We start from the raw sequence: 20,015 nt of genomic DNA on the forward strand, positions 1-20,015 counted from the left end.
AGGTCAAGCTCCTCCATGTCCTGCAAACCTCTCATGGCAGTACAACAGCCTCTTAAAGCAGCACTAAGGAACTTTTCAACCTTCATAAAATATTTTCATAACTTTTGTGATGATACATCGACTTACAACAAGTTGAATGACACCTCTGTCATGGCCTGAGGGGGTCTGTATCTCTTTCTCTGGCACTAAGCAGCTTTGAGGAGCATGGTAGGAACCCTGCTCTCACGCTAGTGTTCATGGGAAATGGAGTCTTCCTTCACTTTCACTTTTGCGAGTCACAATAAGGAGGGAACAGGCAAAACGGCACTTTAGCAATGGATTATGTTTGTGTTTTCACTTTGAAATGATCCACTGGAAACAGAAACTTAGTTTTGATGTCTTTTGTTAATTTTAATGCAGGATATTTACAGGGCTTCACGCTAGTGTTCATGGGAAATGGAGTCTTCCTTCAGGCAAAACACTACCGCTTTGGTCCACAGGCACCGCCAAACTCAACCAAAACTGAAAGTTCTTTAGTACTGCTTTAAGAAAAGCGCATAACTTTGCAGTGCTTTTCCATCCTCTGGCTTTATATTGTTCCAGTTCAGAGCTTTAGCCATATAAGCATTTGCAATCTTTATATCATTTCCAAAATGAATCTTTAACAGTCTCTTGGCCTCCACAAAGCCTGCTACAGCATCCATATGAAGACAGCTACGGACCAACTCCTGGCAGGGTCCTGATGTATACTGCTCCAGGTAATATAACATATCTTGGCAGTTGTTTGTTTTCTCCTCAATGTTATGCTGAAATGCCCTCATAAACATTTGATAATTAAGAGGGTTTCCATCAAAAACTGGAATTTCACGTGCAGGAAGTGATATTTGTTTATGCTGCAAAACATACAAATCAGCAATATCATTTTGTCTCTGCATTGCAGTCAAGAAATTGTCATCATTGCCTTTCATGTTAATCCCAGCACCTGTTGCTATTTGTGGAGAACTCTGGACGGTAGGACCACGCTGTGGTAGAGTAATATGTTTTATTTTCTTATCTTGGGGTGGAGAGCTTGTTATTGGTTTGCGTTGTTGGATTAAATACCTTTGGAGTGGTGTTTTGGGAATCGCTCCAAGCCCTGCAAATTCAACAGGAGATGTTACTGGATTCATTGTCACATCTGTGTTTTCCTGGTAAGTTTCCTGGTAGGTTTCAAAGTATTCATTCATGCCATCCCCATATCGTGCTTGTGATACATGTGTTGGTAAGTTTTGTTCGTTTTGAGATTCAAAGTTTTCCAGCACCTTTAATTTTGCCTCAGATTCAGCCAGATTCATTTCCAACTCCATTTGTTCCATTTTGCCTTTTAATTGAGCCTTCTCCATGTCCAGGGCCTGTTTCCTTTCTAAAGCTGCTGCCCGGGCCAGCAGAGCAGCTCTTTCTGTGGCAACTTTAAGACGTGCTGAGGCAACTGAAGAAGATGTGGTGGCTTTTGATTCTGCACGTTTGGAAACTTGTGACCTTGAAATGTTAGAAATGCTGTCCTGAGGTCCAATGAGGGTCTGAGGATCTGTTTGAGAGGTTTTCCACTTTTCCACATCCTTAAGGAAATCCGCAAACCTGGACAATTTTGGTTCATACCAATCAATTCTCTCATCTTCCTTCACTTCCTCAGACAGAAACTCTTGGACTGATTCATGAACCTCCTTAAAATCTTCAAGTGATCTCTTAAACAAGGCAACAGATTCATTCACTTTTTCAACATTCCCTTCAGTTTCCATCAAGGCTTTTATTTCATTCATTTTGCGCGTGCACGCTCCAAGCCTCCCTTTGCGCGACGCGCTGAGCCATTTAAATCTCTCATTTGCGCCAGCTCCAGCCGGCATTTCATCCACAATTAATTCCGTCATTATTCACAGGTTGTTTACAAACATCGGCCCGTGTTTGTAGAATTATTTCATTGTTTCATTTCACCACATGTCACAAACATTCGATCCCAAAGCATGAGAAACATTTCCACAAGACATTTCCTCTTCCATCTTTCCATTCAAAACTTTATGCTTCATGATATCATGTCATTTCGTTTTGTTTGTCAGTGCGCACACTTAATTGATTGATTCCGGTGAGGCCGATGTCCATTAGTGTAACATTTCATTCATAACTTCCAGCGCGACTTTTACTCACGAGTCCGCTGAGGCCGATGTCTGTGTCTAGGTCCGTAAAGGTCCAGCGCGGGTTCCGATGCGCTGGATCATCCACATATCCACAGGTTGCGGTGTTTTCAGACAATATGTGACGGCATTTTGACCGGGCAACCGGCTTCCAGCCGCCGTCCTTTGTTCAGGGGTTTCACTGTGGTTTTGACGCGCTCCAATAAAAAACAATCACTGCATCTCTTGGATCAAAAAAGGCGATTTATTCGTGCCTGGTTTGCAGTAACACACAACTTAGGATTCACGCAAAAAGAAAAGTAAAATGAAATAACTGAGAGCGGTCTGAAAACATTATGGCTCCCCTGTCCTGTCTCATCTGAACCAGCTGTTCCACTCTCCCCTTTTGTGTCCTCATTTCCTGGGAGGTGGCTCATTACAATAAACACAATGAATATAGAATAATATATAGAATAATCAAACAATCAAATTAAATTATGAACCTCATCTTAGCAGCTATGTGCAATAATATTAATGATAATAAGGATCAAACAAAATATGCAAATATGGCTCCAATAAATCTCTTTTAGTTAAGTTAGTGCCTTTGTCTTTGTATTTTGGGTCATTGTTGGGTCCCTTGTTATGCCCCTCTGGGCCAACAAAGTACTGGGGCGTAACAGGGTGTAAAACTGCTACTACATTTTTGCGTACGGCGAAACGACGAAAATTGCGTACACTCAAAATATTTACACCTTTTTCAGATCAATCAAACTGTGCGTACGCACAACTCTCCGCAATTTGCCTTTGGTAAATCACACCTGACCCAAGAATGGTGCACACGTGAACACACCTCTTACTCCACCCCCAGAACGCCATATATGGTCAGCACTTGCGTATTTAATTAGCCATGTGCTCTGTGGAGCGGCTACAAAGTGACAACGGAGACAACGGGCGGAGGGCGGAGGAAAGAAGCGGAACTTCTCCGAAAGCACATACACGGCGATATCGGGCTACAAATCAGTTAGAAAAATGATCTTGCATTTTTTTTTTTTTTTTAACTATCTTTTTATTGAAAACAAGGTACAAAGAGACAGTAATATAGAAAGACAACATTTTTTTTTTCTCAGAACACATATACAAACAAACACCCCCACCCAACCCACCCACCCCTACAACATCCGGTGCATCCCATTTTAAGGGAATTAAATAAGTATATAAATAAATAAAGGTTATGATCTTGACAGGTAAAGGTATCATTCAACATATATGAAGAAATTAACAGAAAGAAAGAAAGAAAAAAAAATGGAAGTAGGTAATTTGACAATCAAGTTTAAGAATAAATGAGGAGGCCGTGTTTGCTGTGCAACATCATGCATCACCCTTCAGGATATAGTACCAGTGGATTCATGAGTTATCGGGGAGAGTTTTGAGTTTGTTTATGAAAGACATTACTGGGCTCCAGGTGGAATAAAATAGGTTTTTCGACCCTCTAAGTGTGTATTTGATCTTTTCAAGACTTAAATGGAGCATAAGGTCACTCATCCATAAGGAGGTGCTGGGTGGTTTGGGGGATTTCCAGTGCAACAAAATCCTTCGGCGGGCAAGCAAAGTAGCAAATGCTATAATGTCCTTATGCTTATTGATAATATGTTGGTCAGCTGGAACTATACCGAAGATGGCAGAGTAGGCGTTAGGTTGCACATTTAATGATAGTGCTTGTGAAAGAATTCTAAAGACTGCTGACCAATAATCTGAAAGGGAAGAACATGACCAGAACATGTGTGTTAATGTTGCCGAGGCAACATGACATCTGCTACAATTCTCATCCACCTCAGGGTAAATTTGGGCCAGCCTAGACTTGGAGAAGTGGGTACGGTGCAAAACTTTAAACTGAATTACACCTAGTCTAGCACATGAAGTAGTTGCATTAACTCTCTTCAGAGCTTCAGTCCAGGATTCCTCAGGTATTACATCCCCAAGCTCCTCCTCCCATTTCCCTTTAATTTTAATGAGAGAGGTGTCTCCAAGAGATGATATATTGGAATAGATTCTTGCAATGAAGCCCTTTAAATTGGAGGGAATTTGGAGGATATCATCCATAGCCGTAGGTTGAGGTGCATTGGGGAAGTTTGGATCTAGATTTTGCATAAAATGTCGGACCTGGAAGTATCGGAAAAGACTTGAACCAGGGAGGTTGAATTTTTGAGAGAGATGACTAAAGGTGGAGAATACACCTTGGCTGTAGAGATCTTTAAATTTGGAAAGGCCAAGTCTTTTCCACAGGGCAAAAGTGTTGTCTAATCTTGGTGGGACAAAAAGATGATTATCACAAATAGGAGCCAAATGAGAGAGATTTGTAAAACCAAAGTGGTTTCGAAATTGTGACCAAATACGTAAAGTGTTGATAACAACAGGGTTAGAGGTATAGGAAGGAGTAGACAGAGGGAGACTCGAAGTAACCAAGGCAGGAAGGGACGTCAAAGTGCATGACTCATTTTCTATTTCACACCACGACATCTTAGGAGCATGACACCAGTATATGATTTTCTGAATGTTAGCCGCCCAGTGATAGTGAAGCAAATTTGGTAAACCCAATCCGCCCTGGGATCGATGTCGTTGCAGAAACCTTTTTTGTATCCTAGGGGCTTTACCGCCCCAAATGAACGATGATATCATCTTATCAATGGACTGAAAAAAAGATTTTGGGAGAAAAATAGGGAGACATTGAAAAAGATAAAGGAATCGGGGTAACACGTTCATTTTAATACAGTTGATCTTTCCAGCCAGTGAGAGATTAATGGACTTCCAATTCTGTAAATCGTTTCTCAATTTATCAATGAGGGGTGTGAAGTTTTCTTTATATAGTTTAGGGAAAGTCTGTGTAATATTGATTCCTAAATATCTAAAGCCAGATTTGGACAGATGGAATGGCAGGTCCTTTTGTGGAATTGCAAGAGCTAGGTTGTTCACTGGGAAGCATTGGCTTTTCGTAAGGTTGGTTTTATATCCCGAAAAGATACCAAATCTATGCAACACCTGAACTATATGATCTTGCATTTTAATAAGCTACAATAAAAACCAAAACCTCCCAAATCTCAACAAAAGGGAGCAGAAAGAAAAAGAATCTTCCTAATCTGCCCCTTTATCCCAGAGAAAATCTTTTTTTTTTTTTTTTTTACACCTAGATGTTAAAACAATGTAGGCTAAATCAACGATAGTTACCATTAGGCTACTTTGCAGGCCTTCCCACTACACAGTTACAGCTCTACTGGACTTGGTTTAGGTCATTTTCCATTACAGAGTCCTTCACAGTTCCTCCTCAGGGCCGTGTTGTCTCACTCTTTATTCTCTCCTCTCGTCAGCTCCAAACTCACGTGCACCTCGTTAACTCAGGTGACAGATTAATAACAGTCTCAGTAGCTGCAGATCAGTGTGCGCTGCTGCCGATGTGTTTTTAAACTTGGATGGTTTGATCCTTGTCGGACGTCACATATAGCCTAATCAAAAAAGCAAAATCCTCAATCCGCTCTGTTTATCAATTAAGATATAGCCTAGTGTTATTATAGAGCGGGTTGGATTGCCAGCATCAACTGTCAACCACTACCACAATTACTTGACAACTTGTCCACCAGAGCGTTTTGGAGTTGTTGGATTGTGTATTTGATGAGTTTGATGAAGGAAACCAAGAAATACCATTAGCCTCCGTAGCGTAGCTCTGAGCAACTCACGGCTCTGCTCCGCCGTTCTAAAAATAGCTTGCACCGACAATTAAAGGTAACGAACCTACTACTATGACTATAGGGATTATGGCAATGGGCCAATTTGCCAAAATGTTGAGCTATCCCTTTAACGTTGGTATTTCCACCACAGTAAAAAAAAAAAATCCTACTGTGCTCTTCTAAATGTACTCCGCTCCTCTCTCCCTCTCACGCTGCAGTTCTCTGACTCAGCAACGGTGTCGCCAATTCCTCCTGTTCCTCAAAAAAGGCGTACGCCAGGGTCAAAATGGGTGTAAATGTCCACACTTTTCCCCGTCAGGTTTTGGTTTGATAAATCCCAAATTTGGCGGAGAAAAGTGCGTACGCACAAAACGGGGGGGAAAAGGGTGTAAAAAAAGGTGTATCAATGATACAATGATAAATGAGGCCCCTGGACTCTAATCTATCTGGCCTGTCTAGCCTCTACCTGGGGCCTCATTTATCATTGTGGATACACCTTTTTTTACGCCATTTTCCCCTCGTTTTGTGCGTACGCACTTTTCTCCGCCAAATTTGGGATCTATCAAGCCAAAACCTGACGGGGAAAAGTGCGGACATTTACACCCATTTTGACCCTGGCGTACGCCTTTTTTGAGGAACAGGAGGAATTGGCGACACCGTTGCTGAGTCAGAGAACTGCAGTGTGAGAGGGAGAGAGGAGCGGAGTACATTTAGAAGAGCACAGTAGGATTTTATGAAGTAATTGTGGTAGTGGTGGACCGTTGATGCTGGCAATCCAACCCGCTCTATAATAACACTAGGCTTTGTGTTAATTGATAAACAGAGCGGATTGAGGATTTTGCTTTTTTGATTAGGCTATGTGTGACGTCCGACAAGGATCAAACCATCCAAGTTTAAAAACACACCGGCAGCAGCGCACACTGATCTGCAGCTTTATTCTGTCACCTGAGTTAACGAGGTGCACGTGTGTTTGGAGCTGACGAGAGGAGAGAATGGAGCTAGACAACGCGGCTCTGAGGAGGAACTGTGAAGGACTCAGCTGTAGCCTAATGGAAAATGACCTAAACCGAGTCCAGTAGAGCTGTAACTGTGTAGTGGAAAGGCCTGCAAAGTAATGGTAACTATCGTCCTGCTTCCTACATTGTTTTAACATCTAGGTAAAAAAAAAAAAAAAAAAAAAAATTCTGGGATAAACGGGCAGATTACGTAAGATTCTTCTTCTTTCTGCTCCCTTTTGTTGAGATTTGGGAGGTTTTTGTTTTTATTGTAGCTTATTAAAATGCAAGATCATTTTTCTGACTGATTTATTGCCCGTGTATCTGCTTTCAGAGAAGCGGAGAAGTTCCGCTTCTTTCCCCCGTCCTCCGCCGGTTGTCTCCGTTGTCACTTTGTTGTCACAAAAGTTGCTGCACCACAGAGAGCACATGGCTAATTAAATATGCACGTGCTGACCATATATAGTTGTATATAGGCGTTCCGGGGGCGGAGTAAGAGGTGTGTTCACGTGTGCACCATTCTTGAGTCCTGTGTGATTTATTGCGGAGAGTTGTGCGTACGCACAGTTTGATTGATCTGAAAAAGGTGTAAATATTTAGGGTGTACGCCATTTTCGTCTTTTCGCCGTACGCAAATATTTAGTAGCAGTTTTACACCCTCTTTGATAAATGAGGCCCCTGGTCTTTTTACTAAACTTAAAGGGATAGTTCAACATTTTGGCAAATTGGCCCATTGCCATAATCCCTATAGTCATAGCAGTAGGTTCGTTACCTTTAATTGTCGGTGCAACCTATTTTTAGAACGGAGGAGCGCAGCGGCAGGCTGCTCAGGGCTACGCTATGGAGGCTAAGGGAATTTCTTGGTTTCCCTCATCAAACTCATCAAATACACAACCCAACAACTCCAAAAGGCTGTCGTGGACACGTTGTGAGCTGCACAATCACCACGCTATGAGATAATAACGGAACGTTACGAGACAGGGCTGTTTTAGAGGTAAATTCATGCAAAACCGCTGATGCGCGTTGTGTTCAGGGACAGTTTTTCAGCAAGCAGACTCTGTATTTACCCTGTATTTACCTCGAAAACGGCTCCGTTTCGTAACGTTCCATTATTATCTCATAGCGTGGTGATTGTGCAGGTCACAACTTGTCCACGAAAGCGTTTTGGAGTTTGGGGATTTTGTATTTGAGGAGTTTGATGAGGGAAACCAAGAAATTCCTTTAGCCTCCATAGCATAGCTCTGAGCAGCCTGCCGCTCCGCTCCTCCGTTCTAAAAATAGCTTACACCGACAAATAAAGGTAACGAACCTACTGCTATGACTATAGGGATTATGGCAATGGGCCAATTTGCCAAAATGTTGAACTATCCCTTTAACTAACTCCTTTCTTCATTGCCTAAACCTAACCAATGGTGGGACCAAAGGGCTGTGGGAACATAGGGCCTAATTTTCAGTGACAACAAGTTAGAAATGTGGGAACATAAGGCTGTGGGAACATAGGGCTGTGGGAAGATAGGAATGACCCCAGTCAAACATTATACTATATGGCAGCGGATCCCACCAGACTCCAGGTTTTCAGCAATAGAAATTTGTGCACCTGTGTCATCCCTGAAGCCTAGACTGGTTAGAGCCGTAACTGTAAAACTTAACTTGCCAGGGTGGCGCGTGGTCGCGACAGTACAAACAAATGTTTTTTCCCTAATTAAATAGAGAGTCTCCTCTTTCCTTTGAGCTATTTGGTGTTTTCAGAGTCATAGTACAAAATATTCTGTGGGTCTTGAACTATTACTCAAAATGCCCCGAAACGCTGGCACAAGGCACTGACCATTTTATAAAAATGCTGGCACTCAATGAGTTAATGTAAAAAAAAACTGTTTTTTTTTTTTTTTTTTACTAGCCTTTGTGTTAATGTGTATCTGTAAGGGGTCCACGATGATGCTATTAACGTGGGTGATCTAGAAATGTCCTTAAATTATTGAAAATACCGTAGGCTACTTGCTCATTCACCAACAATGCAGAGATGTCAGTTATAGGCACTTTTGCAATACCCATATTCCGCCATCAGGAAGCGCATGAGGCTTACCACAGGAGGACTCAATATTAGTGTCGTTATTATTCCAGTGCTCTACCTACTACTACAGTACTGGTACAAATATCACTACTACTACTACAAATATAACCACTACTTCTACTACTACTACTACTACTACTGGTACAAATATCACTACTACTACTGCTTATATTACAAATCTAACCACTACTTCTACTATTACTACTACTGTACTGGTACAAATATCACTACTGCTACAAATATAACTACTATTTCTACTACTACTACTGCTACTACTAGTTCACATACAGTATCACGACTACTACTACTACTACTCATTTCCTGACAAGTCAAGGAGAGGCAAGTTTATTTGTATAGCCCATTTTTACAGTTTGTCTCAAAGGGCTTTACATGGCATCATAACAACATCCTCACTCTCTGACCATCACATCCACCGAGGAAAAACTCCTTAAAAGGAGGAAAAAAATGGAGAAACCTCAGGGTGAGCAACAGAGGAGGGAACCTTCACCCTGGACGTGCAGATGTGCAACAGATGTTGTATACAGAGAAGAAAAGAAGAAAGGAAGTTTACAACATGGAATATGGAAAAACAGGGAAACGCTTCTGATGGGCAGGCCAAAGTACAAAGTGCAACAAATAATGATGCTTTTGTTTATGTACTACAACTATTACTACCAAAAAAGAATAATTTGTTGTCTTGTTTGTGTGTCATGGCTACAGGTGGAGTAAAATGTACAAATACACAAAACGCAAGGAACAAATACATTGTAATATTCTTCACAATCATACAACCCATCACATTAAAATACAGGAAAATTAATTGACTTACAATGACAGCGCTGAACTTCTTGTCAGCCATCAAGACATCATCATCATCATTATGAAATCTGCTCAGAGTTCAAGTTTTTCATAATATATTATCACCTCTAACATAAACCTCAACCCAAAGCTACAATTAAAAACACAGCAGCAGCAGACCAGCAGATGGTGCTGTTACACCAGGATTACTATGTATATTGTGGGGCATTTGTAATGTAAATATCTTTTATAATTCAATTTTGTGTCCAGCTATTATGTCACAATGAACTTCTAGTTTAAGACAATAGAAAAATAAGTGTTTTTTGTGAGATCAGGGAAGAAATTATAGGCCTACATGTATAAATATTCATCTCTGGAGTTTTTGTGTATATAGACAGATGACTCACTCTGGTACGTAAACAATAAATCACTGAGAAATGGAAAATCAAGGAAGAAGTGAAACCCAAATAACTGCCATAAAAAAATACACATCAGTAATCAGTAATCAGGAATGTTGCTTCAGAGACAACCCACACCTGTTCCCCAGTGTTTAAAAAAAAAATCCAACAGGACCAAATAGGCATAAGCAAGAACATTTCATCCCCCAAACAAATTCTCTTGCAAACTTGTCTCTTAAAAGAAAAATAAAATAAAAGCTCCTATGGTTGTTTTCAAATGTAGTCCACAAATGCGCATACAAATGCTTTACAAATAACGAGCTCTTATTAAGAGCAAATGTTACTAAATGTATCAGTGTGGTATTCTTGATTATGCCTATCAAGCTGTTCCAGGTCCAGTGTCCGAGGCGAGGAGTCTGAGCTCGCTGCAGGAAGTCCAATCACCCTGTTTCAGAAACAACAACAAAACAATAATAAAAAAACAAATTTAATAAATGAAATTGTTCAAAATGCTGAAATATAAAACGTCACCAACAGTTTAGTTTAATACTCACTGTGTTAACCCGTCAGTTGTGATCAATCGTCAGCCGACATCCCTTTAAGTTCATCATTCTTCCTCATCTACAACACAGAGACACACGAAATTCAATATTCAGCACAAACCGTGCTGTTGGGAGCAAAAAAAAAGAAAAAAAAAAAGAAATCTATAAATCCAACCCCATTTATAGCAATAACCATCTATAAATGTCTTCATATCAGTCGTTTCTATAGCATCTACAACTGTAGCTGGATCAGTGTGGCCATGATGCATCTTCAAGATAAGAAAAATGAGACTCACTTTAAACAATCACTTTAAAAATGTAATCTAATCTGCTTTCTTGTTGTTATTGTGTGTTATTCTTAATTATTTTTAATTGTGGACACAACTCCAAAACACTCTGGTGGACAAGTTGTGACCTGCGCATTCACCACGCTATGAGATAATAACGGAACGTTACCAGACAGAGTTGTTTTAGAGGTAAATACATGCAAAACCGCTGATGCACGTTCCCGTCGCAGTCTCTGCATTTCCCTCTAAAACAACTCTGTCTGGTAACGTTCTGTTACAGTAATATCTCATAGCGTGGTGAATGTGCAGGTCACAACTTGTCCACCAGAGCGTTTTGGAGTTGTTGGATTGTGTATTTGATGAGTTTGATGAAGGAAACCAAGAAATACCATTAGCCTCCGTAGCGTAGCTCTGAGCTCACGGCTCTGCTCTGCCGTTCTAAAAATAGCTTGCACCGACAATTAAAGGTAACGAACCTACTACTATGACTATAGGGATTATGGCAATGGGCCAATTTGCCAAAATGTTGAGCTATCCCTTTAACGTTGGTATTTCCACCACAGTAAACTGGACCCTGAATGCTCCACCACTGAATGGACTGTTCTAACGAGCCCATTTAAATGCCGATATCTGATATTCTGAGTAATGAGTCTTTCTTGTTCTAAGCTCGGTCACCTCGTCCAGCTCCTTCTTCGTCTCCTCCTCCATGCGTCGGATGTCCTCCATCGTCAGTTCGATCCATTTGTCAATCCAGCAGAACAGCTGTCGGTGGAAGTGGGTGAACAAACGCTTCTCCATCTGGAAAATGGGTTAATAAAAGAACGGTAAACAGAGGGAGAGGAGAGACAAAAACACAGGCAGACGTACAGGTAGATACAAATGATATGATTTTCTGATAAAAACAAACAATGCATCATTTCACTGCCTGTGCTAAATATCCTTTCCTATGTTATATTAATGTGAAGCACTGCCTTTATTATAATATTTATTACATTATTATTCTATATTCTGGCATTCTTTCCTATAAACTGTAAACCAAGCAAAGCAGATACGAAAATTTATGTTTATTGTTTATTACATGACCACGGATACGTTTGTCTTTCCAGAGTATTAAAATCTTCTGCCCTTGAAAAGCTTAATTTTGTGATAAAGGGTAAATATTACATTTTTATTAAATATATTGATACGTTTTTTGTTATTTCTAAGAGGTGAGAAAATCATAAAAGCCTTCTGGCCTTGATTGTATGATGGAGCTTGGTATTATCTTTTCTGTTCTCCTACTTTGGACCTTGGATTGCTGCTCAAAGATGCCCTTCATAGCATGGCAAATAAAATTAAAAGTCAGAATATATTGGAAAATGTATGTATTAAAATACATTTATTTAAAGAAATAAAAAAAAGAAAAGAATTATATGACATTAAAACTGTACCTTGTGAATGAATCCCTCTATCTTTCCCTGTAGCCCCCGCCACTTGAACTCAGTAGAGACGAGTTTGTAGGCGCACATGTGTGGACAGTCGGGGTTGTTCGCCAGTTCTTTCTGCAAAAACACAGAAACTTTAAAAACACAAGTTTCCTCGAATTCAAATTCACAGGTTCTTTAAAGGAGCGAAGATGAAGGTGGAGGTGAGGGTGAAGGTGTAGTGAGGTGACGCACCTGCCAGTCCGGTCCCAGGGGCCCTCGACCCGTCTTCTCTGATTTAAAGACGGCTGGATCATGTTCTGCTTTGTAGTCCTGAACGTAACCAGGGCAACAATATGAAGCGGCAGTTGTTTTTTTAAATCATTGTTTAAAGCAGAAGTGAGTGATATATTTGTGTTAATATAAGTCTTAAATAGTTATATCTTCCGACAGCAATCACTTACATAGAGTGTTTGGACTGAAACACGGGTCTGTCAGTCCCTCTGCTCTGCTCTGAGCCGAAGAGAAAACATTTATCGTATCCTACAGTTTTTATCCAATGAGGAGAGAGAACGGCATGCAGGGCTGTGTGTGCAGCCAAGGAACGCCGTGAATGTGGTGACGTAGCGACGAGGACTGTTATGGTGCGTTCAAGGAAACTCGTATTTTTCCGACCGTGAAGTGGTACCAGTTCGATCTGGTACGAGTTCACCGGTCGGAAGTTACGAGTGGCCGTTATAGTGACTTTCACTGGTAAAACAGGTCGGAAAAACACGAGTGGGTTGCCTGGAACGCTACAAAGTCGTAAGTTGTGACTTGAAGCTGTAATTTACGATTTCAAAAGCCTGCCTGGAACGCAGCATTAGCGAAAACGACCGGATCACTCACTTCTGCTTTAATAGATTGAAACAGAAAAAAAAACACAAAAAGGTTTCTCTCTCACCTTTGAACTTATGCAGCTTCTGTCAGCGATGTCGATGTTAACGATTTCAGTTTTGTCCCATAAGCTTTTCTCCAGTCCATGAACCTGCAACAAGACCAGGATCAGCTGCTGTCAGACTTCCTGTTTTTCTTCTGGTTCCTCCAGTCAAATCTGGCTCATGTATATTTTATATTTTCTGTTTCTTTTCATTGTTTTTCTATAGTTGTTGTCCAAACACTAAATTTTCATATTTTGTTTTATATCCATTAATATATTCTCATACAAGTTGGTTTCACTGGTACAACAATTGACTGTATCGACAACCACCACTGCTGATACTGCAGTTTTTACTGCTGTATCAGTTGAAGTTTTTTACCTTCATATACCTTTTTGTTTTACTGTTTTCTAGTGTTTCAATGTATAATTTCTTAAATTAGAGCACTAAGTAGAGTTGTACCACTTAGGAGCATCAGTTCTATAACACTATCATTTAGTTATTATTATACTTTGTTTAAAGTGCATCAGCATCATTTCCAGTCATCACGACTTACGTTCTCCTGCTCCCCCATGTCAGGTTTGTGCCACGTCTCGATCTTGATCGTGAACTTCTCTTTCATGTAGGCATTCTGTAACAACAGGAGAGTTGGTCAACATGAATAAATGTCGGCAGCAGAGTGTGTGTCACATTACACACTCTAGTTATGTCAAAGTGTGGAAGCTGATGCACACCTAAAAAATCTTGAAAAACAGGTGCGTTGGAGCATAGGTAGGGAGTGAACAAAGGAAAAAAGGGTCTCCCGCACACTGTCAAGTCACTTGCAAAAGACTTTAATAAAACAAACAACGTTTCGGTCCACAGGACCTTTTTCAAGCAGAGATTTTTTTAAAAAGACATTTCAGGCAAATATATGGCCTACTATGACTAAGATAGCCAATCACAGGCTGGGTCAGTGGGGGGTCCCTGAAGGTCCTACAGCTGTAGTCAACTAGTGGTGATTTGTGCAGCTCCACCCCGGGGGTGTGCCAACAGACACAGTGAGTAGCTGGATAGGTAGTGAGCCTGTAAAGTTAATTTCACCTCAGGCAGACATATATGTGAGTGAGAGCTCACATGTGTGTCTCTCTATAACAGCAGGGACACCCACAAATATATATCAACACAATAGTAGGCAAAGAGCAATTTACAAACAGAAGAAAAACAAACACTACAATGTATATACTATACCAAGAGAAATATATATTTTTCATTTTAAACAAAAAAAATGTTATGCACTGTTATGTTTTTTGTTTAAAATGAAAAATATATATTTCTCTTGGTATAGTATATACATTGTAGTGTTTGTTTTTCTTCTGTTTGTAAATTGCTCTTTGCCTACTATTGTGTTGATATATATTTGTGGGTGTCCCTGCTGTTATAGAGAGACACACATGTGAGCTCTCACTCACATATATGTCTGCCTGAGGTGAAATTAACTTTACAGGCTCACTACCTATCCAGCTACTCTCTGTGTCTGTTGGCACACCCCCGGGGTGGAGCTGCACAAATCACCACTAGTTGACTACAGCTGTAGGACCTTCAGGGACCCCCCACTGACCCAGCCTGTGATTGGCTATCTTAGTCATAGTAGGCCATATATTTGCCTGAAATGTCTTTAAAAAAAAATCTCTGCTTGAAAAAGGTCCTGTGGACCGAAACGTTGTTTGTTTTATTAAAGTCTTTTGCAAGTGACTTGACAGTGTGCGGGAGACCCTTTTTTCCTTTGTTCACTCTCTACCTATGCTCCAACGCACCTGTTTTTCAAGATTTTTTAGGTGTGCATCAGCTTCCACACTTTGACATAACTAGAGTGTGTAATGTGACACACACTCTGCTGCCGACATTTATTCATGTTGACCAACTCTCCTGTTGTTACAGAATGCCTACATGAAAGAGAAGTTCACGATCAAGATCGAGACGTGGCACAAACCTGACATGGGGGAGCAGGAGAACGTAAGTCGTGATGACTGGAAATGATGCTGATGCACTTTAAAAAAAGTATAATAATAACTAAATGATAGTGTTATAGAACTGATGCTCCTAAGTGGTACAACTCTACTTAGTGCTCTAATTTAAGAAATTATACATTGAAACACTAGAAAACAGTAAAACAAAAAGGTATATGAAGGTAAAAAACTTCAACTGATACAGCAGTAAAAACTGCAGTATCAGCAGTGGTGGTTGTCGATACAGTCAATTGTTGTACCAGTGAAACCAACTTGTATGAGAATATATTAATGGATATAAAACAAAATATGAAAATTTAGTGTTTGGACAACAACTATAGAAAAACAATGAAAAGAAACAGAAAATATAAAATATACATGAGCCAGATTTGACTGGAGGAACCAGAAGAAAAACAGGAAGTCTGACAGCAGCTGATCCTGGTCTTGTTGCAGGTTCATGGACTGGAGAAAAGCTTATGGGACAAAACTGAAATCGTTAACATCGACATCGCTGACAGAAGCTGCATAAGTTCAAAGGTGAGAGAGAAACCTTTTTGTGTTTTTTTTTCTGTTTCAATCTATTAAAGCAGAAGTGAGTGATCCGGTCGTTTCGCTAATGCTGCGTTCCAGGCAGGCTTTTGAAATCGTAAATTACAGCTTCAAGTCACAACTTACGACTTTGTAGCGTTCCAGGCAACCCACTCGTGTTTTTCCGACCTGTTTTACCAGTGAAAGTCACTATAACGGCCACTCGTAACTTCCGACCGGTGAACTCGTACCAGATCGAACTGGTACCACTTCACGGTCGGAAAAATACGAGTTTCCTTGAACGCACCATAACAGTCCTCGTCGCTACGTCACCACATTCACGGCGTTCCTTGGCTGCACACACAGCCCTGCATGCCGTTCTCTCTCCTCATTGGATAAAAACTGTAGGATACGATAAATGTTTTCTCTTCGGCTCAGAGCAGAGCAGAGGGACTGACAGACCCGTGTTTCAGTCCAAACACTCTATGTAAGTGATTGCTGTCGGAAGATATAAACTATTTAAGACTTATATTAACACAAATATATCACTCACTTCTGCTTTAAACAATGATTTAAAAAAACAACTGCCGCTTCATATTGTTGCCCTGGTTACGTTCAGGACTACAAAGCAGAACATGATCCAGCCGTCTTTAAATCAGAGAAGACGGGTCGAGGGCCCCTGGGACCGGACTGGCAGGTGCGTCACCTCACTACACCTTCACCCTCACCTCCACCTTCATCTTCGCTCCTTTAAAGAACCTGTGAATTTGAATTCGAGGAAACTTGTGTTTTTAAAGTTTCTGTGTTTTTGCAGAAAGAACTGGCGAACAACCCCGACTGTCCACACATGTGCGCCTACAAACTCGTCTCTACTGAGTTCAAGTGGCGGGGGCTACAGGGAAAGATAGAGGGATTCATTCACAAGGTACAGTTTTAATGTCATATAATTCTTTTCTTTTTTTTATTTCTTTAAATAAATGTATTTTAATACATACATTTTCCAATATATTTGACTTTTAATTTTATTTGCCATGCTATGAAGGGCATCTTTGAGCAGCAATCCAAGGTCCAAAGTAGGAGAACAGAAAAAGATAATACCAAGCTCCATCATACAATCAAGGCCAGAAGGCTTTTATGATTTTCTCACCTCTTAGAAATAACAAAAAACGTATCAATATATTTAATAAAAATGTAATATTTACCCTTTATCACAAAATTAAGCTTTTCAAGGGCAGAAGATTTTAATACTCTGGAAAGACAAACGTATCCGTGGTCATGTAATAAACAATAAACATAAATTTTCGTATCTGCTTTGCTTGGTTTACAGTTTATAGGAAAGAATGCCAGAATATAGAATAATAATGTAATAAATATTATAATAAAGGCAGTGCTTCACATTAATATAACATAGGAAAGGATATTTAGCACAGGCAGTGAAATGATGCATTGTTTGTTTTTATCAGAAAATCATATCATTTGTATCTACCTGTACGTCTGCCTGTGTTTTTGTCTCTCCTCTCCCTCTGTTTACCGTTCTTTTATTAACCCATTTTCCAGATGGAGAAGCGTTTGTTCACCACTTCCACCGACAGCTGTTCTGCTGGATTGACAAATGGATCGAACTGACGATGGAGGACATCCGACGCATGGAGGAGGAGACGAAGAAGGAGCTGGACGAGGTGACCGAGCTTAGAACAAGAAAGACTCATTACTCAGAATATCAGATATCGGCATTTAAATGGGCTCGTTAGAACAGTCCATTCAGTGGTGGAGCATTCAGGGTCCAGTTTACTGTGGTGGAAATACCAACGTTAAAGGGATAGCTCAACATTTTGGCAAATTGGCCCATTGCCATAATCCCTATAGTCATAGTAGTAGGTTCGTTACCTTTAATTGTCGGTGCAAGCTATTTTTAGAACGGCAGAGCAGAGCCGTGAGCTCAGAGCTACGCTACGGAGGCTAATGGTATTTCTTGGTTTCCTTCATCAAACTCATCAAATACACAATCCAACAACTCCAAAACGCTCTGGTGGACAAGTTGTGACCTGCACATTCACCACGCTATGAGATATTACTGTAACAGAACGTTACCAGACAGAGTTGTTTTAGAGGGAAATGCAGAGACTGCGACGGGAACGTGCATCAGCGGTTTTGCATGTATTTACCTCTAAAACAACTCTGTCTGGTAACGTTCCGTTATTATCTCATAGCGTGGTGAATGCGCAGGTCACAACTTGTCCACCAGAGTGTTTTGGAGTTGTGTCCACAATTAAAAATAATTAAGAATAACACACAATAACAACAAGAAAGCAGATTAGATTACATTTTTAAAGTGATTGTTTAAAGTGAGTCTCATTTTTCTTATCTTGAAGATGCATCATGGCCACACTGATCCAGCTACAGTTGTAGATGCTATAGAAACGATGATATGAAGACATTTATAGATGGTTATTGCTATAAATGGGGTTGGATTTATAGATTTCTTTTTTTTTTCTTTTTTTTTGCTCCCAACAGCACGGTTTGTGCTGAATATTGAATTTCGTGTGTCCTGTGTTGTAGATGAGGAAGAATGATGAACTTAAAGGGATGTCGGCTGACGATTGATCACAACTGACGGGTTAACACAGTGAGTATTAAACTAAACTGTTGGTGACGTTTTATATTTCAGCATTTTGAACAATTTCATTTATTAAATTTGTTTTTTTATTATTGTTTTGTTGTTGTTTCTGAAACAGGGTGATTGGACTTCCTGCAGCGAGCTCAGACTCCTCGCCTCGGACACTGGACCTGGAACAGCTTGATAGGCATAATCAAGAATACCACACTGATACATTTAGTAACATTTGCTCTTAATAAGAGCTCGTTATTTGTAAAGCATTTGTATGCGCATTTGTGGACTACATTTGAAAACAACCATAGGAGCTTTTATTTTATTTTTCTTTTAAGAGACAAGTTTGCAAGAGAATTTGTTTGGGGGATGAAATGTTCTTGCTTATGCCTATTTGGTCCTGTTGGATTTTTTTTTTAAACACTGGGGAACAGGTGTGGGTTGTCTCTGAAGCAACATTCCTGATTACTGATTACTGATGTGTATTTTTTTATGGCAGTTATTTGGGTTTCACTTCTTCCTTGATTTTCCATTTCTCAGTGATTTATTGTTTACGTACCAGAGTGAGTCATCTGTCTATATACACAAAAACTCCAGAGATGAATATTTATACATGTAGGCCTATAATTTCTTCCCTGATCTCACAAAAAACACTTATTTTTCTATTGTCTTAAACTAGAAGTTCATTGTGACATAATAGCTGGACACAAAATTGAATTATAAAAGATATTTACATTACAAATGCCCCACAATATACATAGTAATCCTGGTGTAACAGCACCATCTGCTGGTCTGCTGCTGCTGTGTTTTTAATTGTAGCTTTGGGTTGAGGTTTATGTTAGAGGTGATAATATATTATGAAAAACTTGAACTCTGAGCAGATTTCATAATGATGATGATGATGTCTTGATGGCTGACAAGAAGTTCAGCGCTGTCATTGTAAGTCAATTAATTTTCCTGTATTTTAATGTGATGGGTTGTATGATTGTGAAGAATATTACAATGTATTTGTTCCTTGCGTTTTGTGTATTTGTACATTTTACTCCACCTGTAGCCATGACACACAAACAAGACAACAAATTATTCTTTTTTGGTAGTAATAGTTGTAGTACATAAACAAAAGCATCATTATTTGTTGCACTTTGTACTTTGGCCTGCCCATCAGAAGCGTTTCCCTGTTTTTCCATATTCCATGTTGTAAACTTCCTTTCTTCTTTTCTTCTCTGTATACAACATCTGTTGCACATCTGCACGTCCAGGGTGAAGGTTCCCTCCTCTGTTGCTCACCCTGAGGTTTCTCCATTTTTTTCCTCCTTTTAAGGAGTTTTTCCTCGGTGGATGTGATGGTCAGAGAGTGAGGATGTTGTTATGATGCCATGTAAAGCCCTTTGAGACAAACTGTAAAAATGGGCTATACAAATAAACTTGCCTCTCCTTGACTTGTCAGGAAATGAGTAGTAGTAGTAGTAGTCGTGATACTGTATGTGAACTAGTAGTAGCAGTAGTAGTAGTAGAAATAGTAGTATTATTTGTAGCAGTAGTGATATTTGTACCAGTACAGTAGTAGTAATAGTAGAAGTAGTGGTTAGATTTGTAATATAAGCAGTAGTAGTAGTGATATTTGTACCAGTAGTA

At 39.9% G+C, this 20,015-nt stretch overlaps 1 protein-coding gene and 1 pseudogene across 2 annotated transcripts; one reads left to right on the forward strand and one right to left on the reverse strand.

Annotated features, from left to right (window-relative positions):
* Positions 1-9,283: 9,283 nt before the first annotated feature.
* Positions 9,284-13,882, reverse strand: LOC310996465 (phosphatidylinositol transfer protein alpha isoform-like). The gene is made up of 7 exons (XM_083985870.1): positions 13,813-13,882; positions 13,283-13,366; positions 12,595-12,672; positions 12,367-12,477; positions 11,612-11,734; positions 10,662-10,728; positions 9,284-10,552 (listed from the first exon to the last, which is right to left on the reverse strand). The coding sequence occupies exons 1-6, from the start codon at positions 13,876-13,878 to the stop codon at positions 10,684-10,686; spliced, it is 507 nt and encodes a 168-aa protein (XP_083841996.1). The 5' UTR covers positions 13,879-13,882; the 3' UTR covers positions 9,284-10,552; positions 10,662-10,683.
* Positions 13,883-15,181: 1,299 nt separating this feature from the next.
* On the forward strand, positions 15,182-19,776 carry LOC310995370 (phosphatidylinositol transfer protein alpha isoform-like; annotated as a pseudogene). The gene is made up of 7 exons: positions 15,182-15,251; positions 15,698-15,781; positions 16,392-16,469; positions 16,587-16,697; positions 17,330-17,451; positions 18,332-18,398; positions 18,508-19,776. The product of its transcript is annotated as a phosphatidylinositol transfer protein alpha isoform-like (transcript).
* The last annotated feature ends 239 nt before the right edge of the window (positions 19,777-20,015 follow it).

The sequence above is a fragment of the Trachurus trachurus genome (genome assembly GCF_905171665.1).
Source record: "Trachurus trachurus genome assembly, chromosome: 13".
In the NCBI taxonomy this organism is placed as follows: domain Eukaryota; kingdom Metazoa; phylum Chordata; class Actinopteri; order Carangiformes; family Carangidae; genus Trachurus; species Trachurus trachurus.

What these genes read in the sequence shown, in the direction of transcription:
- LOC310996465 (XM_083985870.1), bottom strand. Translation starts at nt 13,878, where the DNA reads ATGAAAGAGAAGTTCACGATCAAGATCGAGACGTGGCACAAACCTGAC. An exon ending in ACATGGGGGAGCAGGAGAAC is followed by an intron (nt 13,367 to 13,812) that starts GTAAGTCGTGAT and finishes GTCTTGTTGCAG; the next exon opens with GTTCATGGACTGGAGAAAAG. An exon ending in CCCTGGGACCGGACTGGCAG is followed by an intron (nt 12,478 to 12,594) that starts GTGCGTCACCTC and finishes GTGTTTTTGCAG; the next exon opens with AAAGAACTGGCGAACAACCC.